The sequence below is a fragment of the Dreissena polymorpha genome, chromosome 7, assembly GCF_020536995.1.
Source record: "Dreissena polymorpha isolate Duluth1 chromosome 7, UMN_Dpol_1.0, whole genome shotgun sequence".
NCBI lineage: Eukaryota > Metazoa > Mollusca > Bivalvia > Myida > Dreissenidae > Dreissena > Dreissena polymorpha.
The window spans coordinates 68,874,139-68,896,468 of record NC_068361.1 but is presented as its reverse complement, the minus strand read 5'-3'; the positions used below and the strand labels follow the sequence as shown (position 1 = coordinate 68,896,468).

General features: G+C 35.3%; 2 protein-coding genes across 9 annotated transcripts in view; one reads left to right on the top strand and one right to left on the bottom strand.

Annotated features, from left to right (window-relative positions):
* Window positions 1-22,330, top strand: part of LOC127837691 (3-oxoacyl-[acyl-carrier-protein] reductase FabG-like) — a 325,705-nt gene that overhangs the window by 288,220 nt on the left and 15,155 nt on the right. The window contains exon 1 of one of the 8 annotated variants that reach the window (XM_052364959.1): window positions 22,184-22,284. The exons of the other annotated variants lie outside the window; for them this stretch is intronic. The gene's annotated coding sequence lies outside the window, so the exon portion shown is untranslated. Of the gene's footprint in view, window positions 1-22,183; window positions 22,285-22,330 lie in introns of those variants that run through there. 8 annotated transcript variants of the gene reach the window in all.
* On the bottom strand, window positions 905-22,187 carry LOC127837676 (protein odr-4 homolog). Its single transcript, XM_052364934.1, has 12 exons — window positions 22,055-22,187; window positions 13,956-14,231; window positions 13,048-13,151; window positions 11,397-11,433; window positions 10,875-11,012; window positions 9,475-9,642; window positions 7,893-8,015; window positions 7,021-7,105; window positions 5,789-5,971; window positions 3,512-3,610; window positions 1,509-1,586; window positions 905-1,065 (listed from the first exon to the last, which is right to left on the bottom strand). The coding sequence occupies exons 1-11, from the start codon at window positions 22,148-22,150 to the stop codon at window positions 1,516-1,518; spliced, it is 1,380 nt and encodes a 459-aa protein (XP_052220894.1). The 5' UTR covers window positions 22,151-22,187; the 3' UTR covers window positions 905-1,065; window positions 1,509-1,515.

Below are 22,330 nucleotides of genomic sequence, written 5' to 3'. Positions count from 1 at the left end.
TTAAAAGGTGGACACGTTCTACTATGAAAGAGGAACGGCTTAATGGCATCGCTTTAATGTTTGTGCATACTGTAAACACATTCCAGTTGATCGAAAACAAATTCTTCAAATGTGGGATTCGACTGGAGACAGGAGAGTTGAATTAGCGTTCAATAAGATTGATATTTAAAAACTGAAGAATAATAAAACATGTTCATGATACATTATTTGCTAGATAAATCTGTTTCTTCATATTATAAGGTAGATCTGTTTTAATTTAGTATTTCAATAATAAATATGTAAAGCACATTATATTATCCATATACATACTATGGCTTGTATGAGAGAGCTGCGTCTCATTTTTTTTCTTTTTTCTATCTTACTTCAAATGAAGTATATGACTATTTTTCTATAGTTTGTTACATCATTGTCACTTCAAACACGGTTTATGGTACCAGAATATAAAATTGACAATGAACGTGTAGCAGATTTTTGTGTGAACTTTATTGATACCAAACGGTAATATGTAGCGTCCGCGATTCTGATAATTTAGGAATAAAATGTAGTTTTTTAATGGCCTTTAAAACGCACCAGAGAAGATCTAGGTAAAAAAAAAAATCCAGGGGGGGGGGCATGCCCCCGGACCCCCCCATAGAAGGACCTAAGATACTGCCTCGGCTTAAGAATAAGATGTTTGCTTCAGTCTGTACTTTGTGCTTAAATTTGGGTCTGGCTATGGCACTGCCAATGACCTTGATCCCAATTTTGTATATTTTTTCCAACTCTTGTTGTTCAAACTTCACTTCAATGTCACATTACTAGCACGTGCCTGTGTGAGGTATAACATTCCCGTCCGCTTGTATGTTGAGGAAGTGATGATAACCTCCAACTCTGAGGAGTATAGTACTTTGATTTATTCGTAAACAATACTTAATAGATTTATTGGTCAAAAATAAACAATTTACATTAACAAAAACATGTATATTGTCGACAAAATGTCAAGGCAATTAACACATTACAATTATATCTTCTTTGACTATTGTCCATTTACAGCTCTTAACACACAGTCCTCTTGCAATGCTCCAACTGAAATACAAATGGCGGGTTTATACCAGTTCAACATTAGTAAGAAAATCAAAATAATGATTAATGTTTATTTGCCTAACAATCTCCAACATATGTCCTAAATTAACAAATAAGACTTGTAGGAAAACTGCGATTCATGTATATTCATGTATGTGCCTTAAGTATCGTCCAAGAAAAAGCCTGTACAATCTGCACACTGCATTTGTTACAGAGATAACACATGAAACTGCAATGATACAAACAGAAATTTTATAAATTTTATTTTTCAATTTTGACATCACTTTGCAAATACACTCACAGTGACTTAAATGTAGCCCATTTTGCTTATTGCCCTAAATAACACATAAATACTTTACATTTGTAAGACATAAAATAATGAAATATTAAATAATATTTTGTGATTGCTTATAAATAAAATGTCACATGTTGCTACCTACACGTACCCATTAATTATGTGTCAGGTGTGTTGAGATATGACACCACCGCTGCTGCCAGAGCCAGTGCACCACCAACACCTGCCACTGCAATGTACATGAAGCTTAGTATGATGGTGAAATACTGGTTTTATAAACAAATAAATAGAAACTATCAAGATTAGTTGTAAATGGAATAATCAATATACATGTATCATTGCACAGATTGCATACAGGTTGTATATACATGTACAGAGAAATATTCAATAGTTTAAAGTAAGCATGTAACTCATTAGCATGAAATCATATGGCAAAATAACTTGATTGATTGTATACGTATGTAAAACACTCAACACTTTATACATCACTTATAAAGCCATTTTAATACAATAGTCTGTGAGTGATTGTTATTAGCAACCCCTGACTTATGCCAACTGTGATTACTGCTGTCACTCAAGCATAACACACCAAGGTTTTGCCTTTCAGTAAGCTTGAGTAGCCTGAAGGTTTCGCCTATCTGTAAGCTTGAATGAAGCTGGAAGATTTAGTTTCTGGAGGCCAATCTTAGGTAGTCTCTTCAGCCTTTTCAGTAAAGTCATGGCAGTTTTTGAAGATCTTAAGTTTTCTTAGTTACAATTTCCTTTTATGTGTATTATTGGTAAATTTGGGACACGACCAAACCGTTTTTCTTTCCATTTACTTCATAACCAAAATGATGTTAACAAGAGCTTTGTTTATAAGCTGTTGATGTTGCCTGAGTAAGAAAAGGATCTCATTTTCCTAGCTCAAGTACTTTGAGTTATGGCAAGATGCTGATTTTAGTTTCCAATTCGTTCTGTTACCATAGCAACCACAATTTTGGTCAGGCAAAAAACAACAACAATGTGCATATCACCCTCTGTCCATAAACACAGTTTAAACAAACTAGATTTTTATACTTTTTGAGCTGTCACATGATCCTGATTTGTGGTTTTCCCTTGTTTTGCACAGATATTAAAACATATGAATATTCACCATATGGCCCTCTATCCACATTCTGACTGACATAAACAACCTAGCGAAAGTAGTTTTTGAGTTATAACAGGATACCGATGTAAGTATTAACATAGCAACAGCAATATTTGTCTGACACTGAAGTATGGACCTCTATTTACAAACTGACTTTCACAAACCTAGCTTTTTCGGACAGACTGACACACCTGAAATACCATGCATAATCTCCATATGGCCCTAAATACACATACAAAGTTTAATCAACCTAACATTTGTACTTTTTGAGTTATCAAATGATCCAGATTTATGTTTTCTTTTTTTTTGTACAAAGAAACTGTAATAACAAGACCAACTGGTACTGACAGGAGGATCAGTTCAATATAATGTGCAATCATGGGGGGGGGGGAGGGGCGGAGGAGTTGCATTAAAGCCATCATTAAGCAATAAACAATTAATAGGCACACACAACATTTTGCTGCTAAACGGTTGTGTGGCATAAATTTTCACATTTGAGGTCAAAGAAGTTAAAATTACAAAACATAAGCCCATAAACAAAATCCGCTAAAGATCTTTCTTGTGTCTCACTGTTTGGAAATTAGCCATAAACAATTGACTGAAAGTAAGGTTTCTCTCCTGCTGATGCAGATGAAGATTCACTTAATGTTTATCTGAACAACGGCTATTAATGAGAAGATTTGATTTCAGTACCTCCCTGTGTCCTTTTTGATTGCAGAGAACTTACATATAAGTCTCACTAAGGGGAAACTGGGCTTAATGCATGTGCGTAAAGTGTTGTCCCATATAAGCCTGTGCATTCTTCAAAGGCTAATCAGGGAAGACACTTTCTTTTAAAAGCGGATATTTGTTAAGAAGAGAATTCCTTTCAATAAAAATTCCTAAAAAGCGGAAAGTGTCATCCTTGATTTGCCTGTGCAGACTGTACAGGTTAATCTGGGAAAACACCGACATGCAAAGGCATTTAGACCATTTAACCCAGAACGAGGCTCATGTTATCAAGCGGTTAATACAAAGCTACTTACTTATGTAGTATGTAACCCCCTGGTTGCTCTTGGTAACCTCTGCACTTGCAGCACTACTCTGCCCTGGGGCTACACTCAACTCACAACAGTCCTCCTCCGCTGAAATAGATCTCCAATAGTCCAAGGAAAAGTTTCACAAAGCTCTGTAGAATAAACTTTACTTAAGATCCAGGGCCCAGATTCACAATAACTCTGTAGAACAGACTTGAAAAAGTCCAGAACCCAGTTTCACGAAGCTCCGTAGAACAGACTTAAATATGGTTCAGGGGCAAATTTAACAAAACTCTGTATAACAAACTAACAATAAGTTAAGTTTATAGAATATACAATATCTGTAACACATGTTCTTTCCATCTTTAACACAATACATTTCAGTTTCCATTAATTGCTTCAAAGACTTTTAGACGTTAGGGGTTTTTCAGATTTTTTCTGTTTCTGTTATTATTATGGATATCTGTTTTTACCTACATAATATTAAAACACTTTAATATACAAATGATACAATGACTGTGTTACTATAGTAGGCAACTTTTTTTCTTTAATGAAGACCATTAGTTTTCTCCAAATTTAAAGTAATTTTGGGCATATTTTTCCTTAGTGTTTAATAAGACCTAAGTGGAATAGTAACAGACCTCTGTATCGCAAACTCTGCTCTTTCCAAAAGTGAGAAAATCCAAGGTTTCCCTTTTTACTGGATATCTATATTTTAACATTAAAGTTAAAACTTCATAATGTTATTTAAATACTATAAAACCATTAAACTCGTCAGAATGAAATGTATGGTGCAAAAGAAATACTTTTTCTTTGACATAATAAGTTGTGGATTTCTGATTTAGGAAAAACAAGAGATGTGTTTGTCAATTACAAAATGCCCCTACTGTGCAACTTTGATTTTTTTCATCATTTGGCAGGTACATATAATTATCTCCCTTTAAAGCTTATTACCTCCCTTGGATTTGTTTTTTTGACCTTTCACCTTGAAGGATAACCTTGACCTTTCACCACTCAAAATGTGCAGCTCCATGAGATACACATGCATGCCAAGTATCAAGTTTCTAACTGAAGCGACATAGAAGTTATGAGCATTTTTCAAAACCTAAACGCAAAGTCTAACGGACAGTCCTAACACTATGTGCCCTCCTTCCGGGGCATAAAAAAATTGATTCGGTCATTTTTCGATGTGTTTGTGTTGAATTCGTGGATTGGTTATCCCTGAAAGCTACAGAAGTGTTGAATTCGTGGATTGGTTATCCCTGAAAGCTACAGAATCTGCCCCACTAACGACAACGATTTTACAGTATTAAGGTAGCGCACCTCTAATGATTTCCCGCGATTTCTTCAAAGGTTGAAGAGCCTTCTATTAGGTGCCGTATCCTAGTGGTTAAGGCGATAGACTAGAAATCTTTTGGAATATTCCCGCGCAGGTTCGAATCCTGCCGACGACGTATACTTTTTTGCGACGCGTTTTATTTATTTTCTAACGTATTTTGATTTAATATGGCATATAAGCTATATTTATTGTTAAACATGTTGCAATTTTTATGCATATTCTTCAATTATTAAAATTAAAACAACGTTATGGCGAAATTGGGTGATTTACTGTTGAAAATACGAACCATGCATGTTGCATTGTTATTTTTATTTCAAAAAGTAAACGGTAAATCTGTCTATTTCTTGGTATTTTTGCTGTATATAGTGTTTCTATAAAAACTAAGTTTAAAATATGACTTAAATGATACTATTTTGAATTTTATGACACTTTGTTTTTAACTGACCCAATTTTTACTTGGCTGAAATCACTTACATTTCATGGCGCTCTTCCATAGATAAAAATTTGTAAAAAATAAATGTCTGTAAAAGAATACTTATTTCATCTTGTTTAAACTTTAAACACCTTTACAGCATCTGTACACACCAACTGCATGCCCATATTTGGAAATTTGAATGAATTATGGAACTTTTATATACCCCAGGGGTGAAAATAAACTGGACAAAAGCCGAGCGTGGGGGTGGTTTTGAAAAAATCGGTATATTTTTTTTAAAAGCATGGAAAGCCTACCTACAAATTTGCATGAAGTTCAGTGAAATGATGCTGATTAAGAAAATAATTACTTAGATTATATTTGGATATGTGCCCATTAGAGGTGCGCTACCTTAAAACATAAAGACTGTCAACAATTGTTTTGAAAATGATATTTGTTAAAGAAAGGGACGAATAAATGTTGTTGTTTTTTCAAATAAAGGAAACATAACCCAGTTTTGACCTAATCCACTCACTGGCAGGTTGTTCAAAGGAAAGGTCAAGGTCATCCTCCTCCAAGGTCAGGTCAAGTAGCTCCCGTACCCGTCCTCTGACCTCCGTGAACTTCTCGTCTTGGAACATGTAGTCACAAAGCTGGAGACTGGAGCCTGGCAGCTGGAAGAACACCCTGCGTGGAGTGCTGTACACCTCATGGGTCTCTGGAAAAAAACAAGGCAAAAGTTGTAACTACTTTTTTAATTTTTTTATAGATATTTTGCAATTTTCAAGGGTGTGCACCTCATGGGTCTCTGGGTAAACAAGGGCAGAGTTCTGTTTATTTGAGCCTTGTTCTGCGACAACTGGGCTTACTGCATGTGCTTTAAGTGTCCTCTCATATTAACCTGTGCGGAACGCACAGACAAATCAGGTTAAGGGACTCTCCCACCAGACTGGGCTTTGTTTTTGTTTAGAAAAAACTTGCTTTAAACAAAAAAAAACAATAAAAGCGTTATCCCTGAAAAAGCCTGCACAGACGGCACAGGCTAAGCAAGGATAACACTTTACAAACATGCTTTAAGCCCATATTTCCTAGGTTGTAACTGAAAAATGCCCTATTTGAGGTATTGGAAGAATGGTCGCATCAATAATTTCATGACCATTCCCTGCATGAGTTATGTGGTTGGGCCAGGAATGGAACCTGTAATCTTTAGATTTGTAGACAACCTCTCTACCATAACTAGCCGGCCATGTAAAGGGTAGAGTAGTTTTTGTAAGCTATGACCAGTTATCAGCATTTGTGCTTGGTTGATGCCCTTTTTTTACTCCAGAAAAGAATTATTTTTGCTTGAAAAACAGTTATTTTTGTTTCTTGAATATTATCTGCCCGCTTGGTGCAAAAAGGTACCATATGACATTGAAATAAGAAGGCACATGGTATTGCATCAATGGGACGAATTATTATTATTTATTTTTTTCTAACAAACTTACTGTTTTATTTCTAACGCTGTTTATACTAGTTTCCTCCTATAGAAACAATTGGCTGAATGTGTTAAATAAATGCTATTGATAATACCACATCTAAATAAATTGGTGTACAAGCATGTTAGCCTTTTGCCATGTTGATCAGATAGAAGAAGACGGGAATGTAAAATAGAGGAAACGAGGGGAATGGAGCAGCATTTTGGCCCTGCAATTAAGTTTGTATTTCCATGTTGCCCATGAAAAATACCCGCTACATCCTGAAGTGGGACAGAGACTGAATACTGACCTATATCGTCCTCCACGACCTGTATATCATCTGATAGGAGCTCACATCGAGACTGAATACTGCGAATGATATCTGTACGCATTGCCTGAAAACATAGAGTTTGGATTATCTATGACATATTATAAACAAGAGATTGTAAAGCAATATGGTCGTCTACCGGTGAAACTCCACCATTGTCAGATTTTTTAAATTTTGTTGCCATAGCAACCATAATTATTGGCGTAGGAACAAAATGAAATGACGTGCATAATCGCCATATTGCCATCTATCCATCTTTGAAGTTTCACGAAAAAATATGAAGAATTTTTAAAGTTATCGCAGAATCCAGAAAAGTGTGACGGACAGACTGACAGACAGACAGAGCTCAAACCATAAGTCCCTTACGGTTTCACCTGTAAGGGACAATAAAACGTTCACCATAAGACAGAGCCTGGAAGTTACGGGTTCAATCCCCAATGGTCTTTTGATCTCCCTCAAGTACTGGTTCTTCCCAGGAAACAGACTTGACAGCATTTCAATAAGCATTAGGCATTTCATGCTTATATATAGGTTTAAACTAAATAATCTTTATCGGTTGACACATCTCGTTAAAGAATCATTATGATAGAATGAATACCTTATAGAGAATACTCCGTAAAAGATGAATACAGAAATGGCATATTTAACAAGAAAACAAAATAACATCACTATCCTGAAAAATGCTTTCTACAAGATGAAAATACAGTTGAGCTTCAAACGTAGGGTTTTATTCCACTAATGCAGAAGTGATGATGAGATAAAATGTTTTGTACTAGTGTGTGCTTTTTCCAAAGAAAATTTATTTTCCTAATAATCCATATAACAATTCTGTATATGTAATAACTATTTTTTACATTTTGTGCTTCTTTAACTGTGGCTTTCCCAATAACATAAGCCCGACCATGCATCTTGCCCTTGATAACCAGCTGTGTCGTACAGTCAATCACACTGGGCTCTGTGGTGTCCGGACTGCTGGGCTGAAATGGACACCGCACACTAAGGTACCAGGTAGACATACTGGTTGTTAAGTAAAAAATACATCAGTCAGTTCTGAGTACCTGATTCCAAAGAACTGAAGTAAATTTTGAGTACCTGATAATTTCTGATCACTTAAGCAAGTATTTTGTAACTGTTGAACCCAATGTAATTACATAAAATTTACATAAGTATTGAGTATCCGATAATGCCAACGTAATACAGTATGAGTTCAGTAAGGATCTAAACTTGTTCAGACAGTTTGTTTCCTTCTATAAAAAGGCAAATGAGCACATCGTGCTCATGTGAGCTTTTAATAAACTATTAACAATGATGTTGAACAATATTTTTTCAAAAACAGTAATCAGCATTGTGTTTGTGATATTAATGACATCATGTTTATGATATCGGAATACATTAATTTATATGCTACAACTCTTTATCAAAGTTCATAAATTTCATGAATTCCTTTGTCAAAAGCAGGAAATTAAAAGAAAATCTGTTGATTTCAGACAGAATAGGATTGTTTTATCATTTCATGAAAGGATATATACAAGAAACCGTCGGAGACGGGTGATGCTCCCCAAAGTTTTTTTTTATCACAATTTTGCACTATATATTCAGATAATAGGAAACATCTTGAGGGGCATGACTTTGGACAAAATAATACAATGGATGGTTTAGCAACTTAAAAATTTCAAAGGGCCATAACTCTCTAAATAAATCATCTAACCAGAACCCACAAATAACATGCGCATCTCCTCAGGGTAGTTAAGCTTCCCATAAAGTTTCATTGAATTCCGGTCATTAGCTGCTGAGAAATAGCCCGGACAAGAATTGCACTACGTGTATATGTACAGTTAATGGAAATTTTCAAAGGGTCATAACTCCGTTAAAATTATCTGACTAGAACCTGCTGATAATATGCACATGTCCTCTTGGTAGTGAAGCTTCCCATAAAGTTTCATTGAATTCCGGTCATTAGTTGCTGAGAAATAGCCCGGACAAGAATTGCACTATATGTACAGTTAATGGAAAATTTCAAAGGGCCATAACTCTGTGAAAAATCATCCGACCAGAACCGGCTGATAATATGCATTTCGGGGTAGCATAAAAACAGATACTTTCATTTCTCTCTAACTAATGGGACACATGGCTCTGACAGTTGTGAAAATATGGCTTACATAATCACTCCTAATATCATAAAACAATATTACACTATATTCAACAAACATGGTTGACATCTTAATGCTAGCCCATTTCATGTTACATACTGAACAAAGTGCTTATTAGCTTACTAAATTGAGCCACCAATGTTAAACCAGGTATGGTCCATTTATAAGTTTGAGAGGTGGACTAACTGTACAATTTCTCACTTTGCGGTACATGTTTAAAAGTTATATACACAACTTTTCCTATCAAATGATTGAACTAAATAATCAGAGTAATGGAAATGCTTACATGTTTTAAAAAGATGTTACAACTGTAGCTAGACTGATTAGCAGATATATCTTTAGACTTTCCCTTCCTGTCAGTGGACTGGTCTAGTATTTCCATTTCCTGTCTCAATGTGTTATCCACCAGCATCAGACTAGTACACACACTTTTGAAGTATGGTTGTAAACCAGTCTGAAAAATAATGGAAGAAAATATTAATGGTCCAAGATTTTAATTGCAGTCTCATTTCAAAGGCCTTATTTCAATGTCCATTGTTGATGATAGTCAAGCCGTACGTGTTAAAAGAAAATCGTCATGTCCACTTATATTACTTATTTCAAGTAGAGCAAACATTGACATTTATTTTTTATTTGAGATTCCCCTTTGTAAGCTGAAAAACATATGGGCACTTAAAAAATGTTTATTGGGTACATCAAGATTCTGTACCATTGACCAATTCCTTTTCAAGTTATGATGTATCAGTAAAAGGAAATAAATTGCAATACTTTGAAACTATTTACTTTCATCAGCATGAAATTTTATAGTTATTAAAACAATGACTATTTTGTAAAGATGTAAATTGGCCAAATTCAGATTTTGATATTTTTTGTTTGTTTACAATGTTTTGTTTGTAATTTTCCAAATTACTTGTAATACTTGTACGCAATAAATTGCAGTGGGGATGGGCTGTCACTTGGGAGTCACTTACAGGTGGTGGCCCCTATTTATCACATGTAAATGTAACCCCATTGTGTAATACTACTATCTGAATTCATCTAGATTACAAAACAGACACAAGATGTATTGAATTGACCATGGACCGGGGTAGGTGATGTATTAAGCGTCATTTATTTTAACCAATAATAGCATGTACTTCTAAAATACCACAACATATAGTATAAATAACTTTTATATATGTTTCACTTTAAGCTGTTGAGTGAAACCTTTGTATTTAATCGGTATACTTGTACATAATCATTTACTCAATAACGAGAATGTTACGGTCCGTCGCCTTAAGGCATTTAACTGCCAGGTTATATGACCTTAATCCGGTTGTAAAAATGCATGATGGCAGTGTCAACAGATAAGTGTGAAAGAATATGGTAAAAAAGCCATGTAAAACCTGTATGTCCGAAAATTTACAGTCATGAAACTGATTGAAAAATATTTATATTGGTTAAAAAACGGGGTGTCAGAAAATTTAGAATGTCCCAAAAACATACAGTAATTACGGTATGCAGCTAATACACTAAAACTCGGTTTAAAGACTCACAAGAAAAATGCTTTAGTGGTTTAGGCGAAGTCATTAATCAAACCTATCATCACTGCTTTTTCGACCTAGGCTCCATGGTGAAATAAACCGTCTAGTAATGGATATTACAGAAAGGGGTATGGTTTGCTGATACACAATTCACTGCTAATACCTGTATCTGTTTTGCCAGGTTTGTGCCCTTCATCTTGCTGGAGACATAGATGGGGATGTTGAGTGCCAGCTCTGCCTCCAGTCGCAGCCACCTGTCACCGGTCGACTGACTTCTCCACTCCGCTGGGCGAAATGCACTCTGTAAACAGAAACCAAAACCATAATGTATCTTAACATTGGTGTTTACGTTGGTTCCATAAATTTAATTGTAAATAAGAGGCAACAGAAGTTTGCCGTGGTGTATTGGATAAGATGTCCGCCTAGCAATCAGGAGGCCATGGGTTAAATCCCCACTTGAGAGCGTTCTCTGGATCTTCCTCAAAGATACCATGAAAGCCCAAGTACTGGTAACAGGTTATAGGCCCAGGAAATGGACTCGACAGCGTTTCTATAAGCCTGATGCTTTCGATGCAATCAAGCTAAAATAAATAGGTTTAAACTAACAGAGGGGTATTTTCTTACAGTTAAAAACTGTTATGCACATATAATACTTGGCATAATTATTTATATATTCAAGTAATACCTTTGGATCCTGCACGTCTATTGTTCTGCATGTGTATCTGTGACAATGTCAAGGAACAATAGGTAACAATGTCCAAAATGAGGTTTTAAAAGATAAAGTTTAAAAATTCAGATGTATTCAAGTTAATAAACAAGAGCACCGCCTTGCGGGTGCAGACCGCTCACCTATTTTCTTTTTAAAGGTGAAGGGACTCTCAATTTCAATCACAAAGGAGGGAGGGGTGGAGTGAAGAGGGGTGTATAGTGTGGGGGTGTGGACATTTATTACATTATCTTCCAAAAATGCGCAAAAAAATAGTGGGGGGAGGGGATTCTTGGGTGCGATGGTTGGACGGTATTTCAAAAATAAAATAATAAAAATAAATATTTGTGTTTTTTAACCGTTTCAAAAAAAAATAATTGGGGGGGGGGGGGGGGTGGGGGGGTATAGTGTGAGGGTGTGGTGGTCATTTGTGTGATGATGTTAAAAAAAGAAAAAAAGAAATAAAAAAAATTAGGGGGGGGGGAGGATTCGGGGGGGGGGGGGGGGGGAGGGCACGGGGGATGGTTTGGGTGGAGTCTAATGTGGTATGTCAGGTAAGAGTAGTTTTGTCAAAGTATCAATCAAATCTAATCATAAATAAAGAAGTTATGGCAATTTTAGCAAAATTTAATAATTTGACCTTGAGAGTCAAGGTCATTCAAAGGTCAAGGTAAAATTCAACTTGCCAGCTACAGTAACCTCATGATAGCATGAAAGTATTTGAAGTTTGAAAGCAATAGCCTTGATACTTTAGAAGTAAAGTGGATCGAAACACAAAATTTAACCATATATTCAAAGTAACTAAGTAAAAAAAGGGCCATAATTCCGTAAAAATGACAACCAGAGTTATGCAACTTGTCCTTTTACTGTACCCTTATGATAGTTTGCGAGTATTCCAAGTATGAAAGCAATATCTTTGATACTGTAGGAATAAAGTGGACCTAAACACAAAACTTAACCAAATTTTCAATTTTCTAAGTATAAAAAGGGCACATAATTCTGTCAAAATGCCAGTCAGAGTTACATAACTTTGCCTGCTCAGTCCCCTTATGATAATTAGTAAGTGTTGCAAGTATGAAAGCAATAGCTTTGATACTTAAGGAATAAAATGGACCTAAACACAAAACTTAACCAAAATTTTTAAATTTTCAAAATTTTTAAATTTTCTAAGTATAAAAAGGGCACATAATTTTGTCAAAATGCACGCCAGCGTTATCTAACTTTGCCTGCCCAGTCACCTCATGATAGTAAGTAAGTGTACCAAGTTTGAATGCAATAGCATTGATGCTTTCTGAGAAAAGTGGACCTAAACCCAAAACTTAACAGGACGCCGACGCCAACGCCGACGCCAAGGTGATGACAATAGCTCATAATTTTTTTTCAAAAAATAGATGAGCTAAAAAAGCTATCTTATATACATAAATATATTTGTATAGTCATCGTATTATCACATGCTCCTCTAACAGTTTATTTTTTATTGTTGGACTTTATTTTGGACTTACTTTCATGCAAGAGCTTTGATAAACTCAGTTTTGGTAGTTCAAGCCAAAGATTTAGCCAAAGAATGCCAAAGTAAAGAAAAGTGTAGACTAAAACTGACTTCATTTGAATATTAAATGAATGAGGATACTTTCTTGTGGTTGAACATATTTGTAACAATATTCTTTCTCCTATTTCATGACCCAGGTCAGCAACACTAGACTTCTTCTCTTGTTTCTGTATTGCAAACAAAATCTGAAAATAATGTGGAGAAAATTAAGATAAATTATGTAACGAAAAAATTCACTTTTAAAGATTAATTCAATAAACATCAGCCATTAAAGTATTGGCAACAGTATAGTATAACCTCTGGCTCAATAAATAATTTCGACATGACAAGCAAAACAAATAGGACCTACACTTGTATTGAAGGCCAAATAACCCTATTATTTGAAGATAGCTAAAGGCTATTCTATCTTTTAGAGAGTTTAATGAAAAACCAAGACAAGTTTGTGGATTTTAAAAATACTTAACTTTGCTTACATAAACAAGAAATGTGTTTGTCAGAAACACAATGCCCCCTATAAAATTTCAATATATCATTTTGCAGGTTTAGAAATTAGCTCCTTTTTAAAGCTTATTACTTCCCTTGGATTGTATTTTTTGACTTTTGACTTTGAAGGATGACCTTGACCTTAAAATTTGTTTTTGATTATATCCTTTTAATAAATATTACTTCCCTTGTGAAAATGATCTGTACCTGCCAAATGATATAAAATAGAAATTATCTCCCTTTAAAGCTTTTTACTTCCCTTGGAATTTGTTTTCTGACCTTTGACCTTGAAGGATGACCTTGACCTTGATTTTTCACCACTGAAAATGTGCAGCTTCATGAGATACACATGCATGCCAAATATTAAGTTGCTATCTTCAATATTGCAAAAGTTATGGCCAATGTTAAAGTTTTCGGACGGACACACGGACACACAGACAGACAGACGGACTGACAGTTAAACTGCTAAATGCCACCCTACCGGGGGTATAAAAAGTGGCTTTTACCTGTCTCAGTTTAACCTGAGCAGCCTGCATCATAGCTGGAGGGGCCACAGCAAATATTCCAATGATGTCCAGACCACCTGGTAACATCATGGACACTTGCTTTGCATGAGTTGCGGCCCATTGCTCTTTAATGTCTGCCAACTCTGCCGGCCTGGTCTGTGATTTTTGTTGAGGATTTTGGGAGCCTTCCTCTGGCTCCTGATCAACTGAGGCAGAATCTTCCAGCGGTTCCGGAGTTTTTACAATGTGGACAGCATAATCCTTCTGGTTTGTTAGCTATAAGTAAATTTAAAGGAAGACTGTAAAATAACACTGATCTTGATGTATAAATAATGCTAGAAACAGGGCTTTTTTTCTTGATTTGGGGAAAGCGCCTTTCATTTTTGAGAAAAAATTATTGACAAAACTGAAAAAAGGGAAAACAAGAGATGTGTTGTCAGAAACGCAATGCCCCCTATTGCGCCGCTTTGAAAAAAAAGAAAGACCTTTGACCTTGAAGGATGACCTTGACCTTGAACTTTCACCACTCAAAATGTGCAGCTTCATGAGATACACATGCATGCCAAATATCAAGTTTCTATCTTCAATAATGCAAAAGTTATGGCCAACGTAAAGTTTTTTTTTTGACAGACGGACAGATTGACATACACAAATACTGACATACTGACTGACGGACAGTTCAACTGCTATATGCCACCCTACCGGGGGCATAAAAAATAACTCAAAGTAAGCATAGGTTTTGGGGGGAAAACTGCATCATGTTAAAGAAATTTTCTTTGGGAGAAAGAAGGAACAAAAGATGAGAAAATAAAAAAACTTGAATAATTGTCTCATGATTTTAAACAACAAATATGATTGTAAATATTGAAATGTGTTAGCCTTTAATCCTAACACAAATTTCCTGGATTCAAACCCCAGAGGTGGCAATGTTTTTAAAAACTATTGTTATGCCATTATTGTATCATACAATTTTCTCATATCGAGCGTATTGTTGCATTGTTCATTTGGTTAATATTAAGAACAAGGCTCTTGTGATAATGTCATATGCTTGCACTCCAAGTAATTTGTACACAAACAAATAAGGAAAAAAAGGTACAACTGCATTTCAAATCCTACTTGAACTTGAATAATCCAAATGTATCCATATTCCATAAATTGTATTTGTTCTCTTCATTCAATGTCCACATAAATTGCAAAATGCAAAGTGAAGCAGACAACTGCAGTAGTGTAAACACAACAGTTTCATTTATTTGATTTATTTTCGAACAAGAGATGTGTTTGTCAGAAACACAATGCCCCCTACTGCGCCACTTTGAAATACTATTTCTATTTATCATTTGGCAGGTATAGAAATTATCACCCTTTAAAGGTTATAACTTCCCTTGAATTTTGTCCAATCCAACTAGGGGGGGGGGGAGGGTCTCACAGTCAATTATGACCATGTCAGACATCACTGACAACCAAGGCCTGTGGTTTAAAAGAGATCATAGCCAGAGTTTTTTCTTTTTTTTTTTTCTTTTTCATAAAATCATAGCCAGAGTTGATCATGTATTTATGGACATAAGTCCACAGGTATGTAATGAACATCAAAGAAATTATAATTATATCATTAAAAAAAAACTTTGACAAATCAATCATTTGGGTTATAAATAATCAAAATTATTAAATCTGTACAGTAACTGTGAAAAGAACTTCAATTCTTAGTAAGGATATATATAATATGAGATTTATAATTATATAAATTACTTCCCTTGAAAATAATTGTCTGTAAAAAAAGTCTATTTTTAGTAGCAAATAATTAAAAGCCACTACCGTGACTGTAGATTCACCACTCAAAATGTGCAGCTCCATGAGATACACATGCATGCCAAATATATAAAGTGGCTATGTTCAATATTGAATAATTTTCTCCCTTTTTAAAGCTTATTACTTCCCTTAAATCTGTATTTTTTACCGTAGACTGTAAAGGATGACCTTGACCTTTTACCACAATGTGTTTGTCAGAAACACAATGCTGCCTACTGCGCCGCTTTGATTTATTTAACAAAAATATATACGTGGGCAGGTCAGATAACTATGTCCATTTAAAGCTTATTACTTCCCTTGACTTTGTTTTTTTTTTACCCTAGACCTTGAAGGATGATGTTCACCTTGAAATTTTACCACTCAAAATGTGCCGCTCCATGAGATATACATGCATGCCAAATATCAAGGTGCTATCTTCAATATTTAAAAAGTTATGGCCAATGTTAAAGTTTTTTTCCGGGCGGACGGACAGACTAAATACTGACTGACGGACAGTTCAACTGCTATATGCCACCCTACCGGGGAGATAAAAAAATACCAGTGATTTCCATTGAAGCAGAATCCAGCATTTTGATGCAAGCACGTTGCAATTTTCTATTTTTTGACCCCTGGAAAAAATGTGTGATGCATGATTTTAACACATTCGTTTTCACAATCAAACTTGAAAACAAGAGGGCCTGAAAGGCCCAAAGTCGCTCACCTGAGATAACAAAATATTATTGGGACAAATCTTCTGACCAAGTTTCACGAAGATCGGAAAATAAATGTGACCTCTAGAGTGTTAACAAGGTTTTACTATAGCCATATAAGGAAAAATGCCCCACCCCCTGGCAGCCATGTTTTCTCAACCAACCGGCATCATTTTTTAACTCTTCCAAGATATTATCGGGATGAATCTTCTGACCAAGTTTCATGAAGATTGGACAGTAAATGTGGCCTCTTGAGTGTTAACAAGATTTTACTATAGCCATATATGGAAAAATGCCCCGCCCCTTGGAAGCCATTTTTTTTCAAGCAAACATAATTATTTTTGAACTCATCCAAGATATCATTAAGACCAATCTTTTGACCAAATTTCTTGAAGATTGGACAATAAATATGGTCTCTAGAGTGTTAACAAGGTTTTACTAAAGCCATATATAGCCATACAAGGAAAAATGCCCCGCCCCTGGTGGCCATGTTTTTAAAGCAACCAGAACCATTTTCTAAGTCATTCAAGATATCATTGGGACAAATCTTCTTACCAAGTTTCATGATGATCGGAAAATAAATGTGACCTCTAGAGTGTTAACAAGGTTTTACTATAGCTAAGGAAAATAGCCCCGTCCCCGTGGTGGCCTATTTTTTTTCAACCAACCGGCGTCATTTTTGAACTCGTCAAAGATATTATTGGGATAAATCTTCTGACCGAGTTTCATGAAGATCGGACTATAAATGTGGTCTCTAGAGTGTTAACAAGATTTTACTCAAGCCTTATATAGCCATATAAGGAAAAATCCCCCCGCCTCTTGGCGGCCATGTTTTTCAAGCAAACGTATCCATTTTCAAACTGATCCAAGATATCATTAAGACAAATCTTCTGACCAAATTTCATCAAGATTGGACAATAAATGTGGCCTCTAGAGTGTTAACAAGGTTTTACTATAGCCATATATGGAAAAATTCCCTGCCCCCTGGCGGCCATGTTTTTTAACCAACCAGCATCATTTTCGATCTTGTCCAAGATATGATTGGGATGAATCTTCCGACCAAGTTTTATGAAGATCAGACAATAAATGTGGCCTCTAGAGTGTTAACAAGATTTTACTATAGCCATATATAGCTATATAAGGAAAAATGCCCCGCCCCTTGGCAGCAATGTTTTTCAAGCAAACGTAACCAGTTTCGACCTCATCCAAGATATCATTGAGACCAATCTTCTGACCCAATTTCATGAAGATTGGACAATAAATGTGGCCTCTAGAGAGTTAACAAGTCAAATGTTGACGCCACACAACGCACGACGGACAAAAGGCGATCACAAAAGCTCACCATGAGCACGTTGTGCTTAGGTGAGCTAAAAAGGACCAGAAGTGATATTTTATGGATATATCAAGAGCACCACATAATGGGTGCCACGCTCGGCTACCGGTGCAGTTTTGAATAAATGAAAGCTTGTCAGATTAAAAAAAAATAAAATTAGGTCACAGTGACCTTGAGCTTTGACCTAGTGACCCCAAATCGGGTGTGGACCATGTGGCGTATAGAACTCATTAAGGTGCATCTACATATGAAGTTTCAAAGTTGTAGGTGAAAACACTTTGATTTGAGAGCCAACGTTAAGGTTTTAGCACGACGGTGACGGCAGACGGCGGACGTCTGACAGCTGATGACAAGCTGTCTATGACAATACTTCGGGTTTTCGCCAAAAAACGCCAAGCTAATAATACTTTGGTGTAAATGTTTTATTCATTATTATGATAAATAAGCTATTACAAAACCTAACACATGCATTTCCGAACATTTCAAATTGCTTCAGTATTTTGAACATAATCATTTTTGTTCTGACCCCTCATAAGTCCTTGGGTCATTTTGACTCTTGGTTTTTAATATCTACTGAAATCCCTGAATACCTTCACTTTCCCCCAATTCTCAGAAAATGTAACATACACAATTTCTAGCATAAGAACTGTGCAGGCACACAACAGCAAGCAATATACACATGTTCAGTGGGAATGCCCCGGCCCCATTGAATGTTTATTTGATGAAATCTTTTAACAGTAAGATATATGCTGAAATGTATTTGAAACAAGACTATAGCCAAGCAATGTATGTCCCCTTAGTAACCAGCTCCACCATTGTCAGACTTTTTTTTAATGTGTTTCCATAGCAACCAGAATGTTTGATGTAGGTACAAAATGAAATGACGTGCATAATGTCCATATTTCCATCTATCCATGTTTCAAGTTTCATGAAAAAATTTAAAGAACTTTTAAAGTTATCACAGGATCCATAAAAGTGTGACAGACAGACAGAGCGCAAACCATAAGTCCCCTCCGTTGAAACCGGTATGGGACAAAAATGTCAAACATGTTTATAAATTTTTTTAGCACTTGTATGTGTCCATGTTGCTCAAAAGAAGAACGACTGATAACATAAACTTGTTAAATAGTAAATAGAAGTTATACAAAAGTTTTATAACTGTTTAAAGTTTCAATAACATATGTTCAGTGAATAAAAAAAGTTATGTTGAGCTTATGCCTATTGCAATCAAGTAGTCTTCTTTTTTGGTTTGACATCTCGATACAAGGTAACCATGGGCCCAGTGAATGTTATTGTGGTTGCGTATGCTGCTAGTGGTTTTGCGTGGCTAAACATGCTGTTAAAAAACAATTCTAACAGGAACTATACAAATCTTTAAAGGCCAACAGTTAATTGTTGAAGTGTTTGCATTAATTAAGAATTTCTGTTACTCATTTCCTTTACCGCTAGAAATGTGGTAACCAGAAATTTTTAAAAATTATAGTTAAGTGAGTAAATTTATTCAATAAATCTTTTCAAAAATACAATAACCTTCAATCAATTCAGTTTAGGCAGTGGCTAGTCGTACGGCCCCGTTGACATTCCTAAGTAAGGTGTGAAAAACTGTTTTAATGAGTTGCGGCATCGATATTATGAAATTCAATGACGGCAGTCGTTAAAGTTAGGTCCTAGAAATTGAGTTACACAAATTATTTAATTCGGTTTCTAATTTGATTCTTTAATTAGTCGACGTTCCTATGTAAGTCGTGAAAACTGTTTTTAATTAGTTCCGGCATGGATATTATGAAATTCAATGACGGCAGCTGTCAAAGGTAGTTCTCAGAAATTCAGAAAAACAAATCATTTAATTATCTTCTAGATAATTGATAAATAGATGGTTTCATACAAGCAATATAACGGTTCACTGAAAATGGCAGTGTTTTTAACTGTTGGGGTAAAATTCTTCACTTATGGTGCATTAATATGCAAAATTGAGCTGTACCAGCATTCAAATTGTGTTAAGTTTTACAAACGTAGTTCAAGGAAAATTGAGGCTGCTAAAAGCAGATGCCCTAAGAAAACTTTCAATGAAAATATTAAAGTGTCGGAAATTACATGCAATTGTATTCATGGAGAGAAGAACTTCAAATCAGAAGGCAAAGGCAAGCGAAATCAGAGGTAAATAGGATAGCGTTTGCATTAATGATGTTTCTTTATTTAGTATATATTTATTGTATACATTTGATATTTGCATGTACAATGCATATTTATATACTCCATAAATGTGATTTCTATTGATTGCGATAATTGTTGTTTGGCGAAATAAATTTACATTTTTATATCTCCCTTGTTTACACCCTTTATATGCTATGCACAAATCGGATTTCCAACCATGACGAAAAATAAACCAGACTGCAAATTCCGTGACGACGACTACCAGAGCAAGTCTAAAGGCTAGAAATTTCGGAATCTGCACGTAGATCAATAATTCATCAATATATTTATGTGTTATAACAGCAGTACGGCTAAGCAATCTCCATAGGAAAGGCTATAGGTACAGAGCCGTACCGCTAGCCTATTGTCTAGCCGTACGGCTAGCACTTTGTCTAGCCGTGCGGGGCCGTACGACTAGCCACTGCCTTCAGTTTAATTAAATTGATGACCATGTTTGCTTCATTTATTTCATTTCATCTGCTTGAAGCAGTAGTTCTTTCTATCTGAATCAGGAAATAAAGTAACTCCCAATGACTATGCCGGTTTAGGTTCTATCCTCTTGGTGGCCAAAATAGCCAGAGGGTTTAGGTCCAGAAAGGCCGATAATCAAAAAGGCCTTACCAAAAAGGCCCCAAAGAGTACCAAAAAGACAATGCTCATACCACAATATTTACACAATATCAACACACAATAAATTAACACTCGTGAAGAAATTCGTATAATTTACACGATTTAAAAACACTATATTTCAAACGCCAAATTAAGTCTGGTATACTTTCCAATATAGTGAATAAAACAAAGCAACTACTATTGACAACTTTGACACATGAACGGGTTATATAACTCTCAATAATTCTGGATCTTATATATATTTGACCGCCACGTAAGTTTGCAACACCTTCATTACTTATTTTAGAGATGTTATCTACGTCTCTGCTCATTTGTTACACTTTTAGATGCAACAGAGAGTTCAGAGAAAAATAAAATTTTCTTAAAAGGATTATTCCTAAGTACTAATTGGCGATAATTATGCCGACTTTGATTACAAAATTAACGGCTTTCAATAAAAAAAACTGAAACATCTATTATTCAACGAAAAATATTGTGACTAACGAACAATTTATACTGTATGCAATAATTCGCGATATTTTTGCAGACTTTGATTATACAATTAACTGTTTTTAAGTAGACTAATAAACAAGTTATGACTATTTAATAGATATGATAATTATATTCTGCATAACAATTCAATGATAATACAAAATATTGTATGACCTTTCTGGTATACCATGAGGCCTTTTTGGTTCACTTATGAGGCCTTTTTGGTGCGGCCTTTTTGGTTAATGGCTTTTCTGGTACTATAACAGCCAGAGAGGCATGAGGGAGAGGGATAATAATTTACTGGGGACGCATCTCTACTGTCTGACTTTTAAACTTTTCTCAATTTACTACTCTCACTCTTTACTTTATCTTCTCACCACCCGTCGCGTAATTGTCAAGACTTAGGGCAGCCATGTATTTAGATGTAAATATACCAAATTGTTGAGATTTTATTTGATAATTGGAATTACGACATAGTCATGATAGTAGTACGCGGACATTAAAGACAAGTGAACATTTATTTTATTTGTGTAATAAAACATCTCATTAATGCAGATAAACCGACAAGTGTTTTGATTGGCTGTTCAGAAAATGTGTACGTCGAAGTATAAACATGTATGTCAAAGTACAAATTGTACTTTGACGTACAAATATATACTTCGAAGTGTATTTTATATTTGTATGTTGACATACAATTATTGTACTTTGACGAACATTTCTCTTTTTACCTTGTAGGTCTTCTTGATTTTCAACCCAAATGGTACACCAAAGTATGTCTTTAGGGTTATCTAAAGAATGCTCCCACTTAAGGGATCAATACAGTGACCTCCCAGTGACTAAGCCAGTTAGCAGACACCCCATCAACTATACCACATCCACCAAACCACGAATACATGGTTATCAAAAAAACTTGTTTAAAACTGCCCGTAAATTAGGTAGCACCTATAATCATATTAAACCAACATCATCAGGCTTACTTTGCCGATGATTGTGCCTAGAAACCAAGTATTTGAGGACAGTAGTTTATCAACATATGCTTGAATTCTGTCGTCGGCTAAAATTGTTCGACCCATCTTTTTTCGAGTAATCACAATTTGATTGAACCGAAAGCAAAATGTGTCCGAAACAAAGAATGAGCGGTAGTTAATAGAGTAAAGATACTATGTTGCCACTCTTAATAAATTTTGAATACATCTAACAACTACAGGTAGAATGAATTAAAATTAAGTATCACATAATTTTAAACAGTAAAT

What these genes read in the sequence shown, in the direction of transcription:
- LOC127837676 (XM_052364934.1), bottom strand. Translation starts at nt 22,150, where the DNA reads ATGGGTCGAACAATTTTAGCCGACGACAGAATTCAAGCATATGTTGAT. An exon ending in TAGGCACAATCATCGGCAAA is followed by an intron (nt 14,232 to 22,054) that starts GTAAGCCTGATG and finishes ATTTACTTATAG; the next exon opens with CTAACAAACCAGAAGGATTA. An exon ending in ACCTGGCAAAACAGATACAG is followed by an intron (nt 9,643 to 10,874) that starts GTATTAGCAGTG and finishes ATTATTTTTCAG; the next exon opens with ACTGGTTTACAACCATACTT.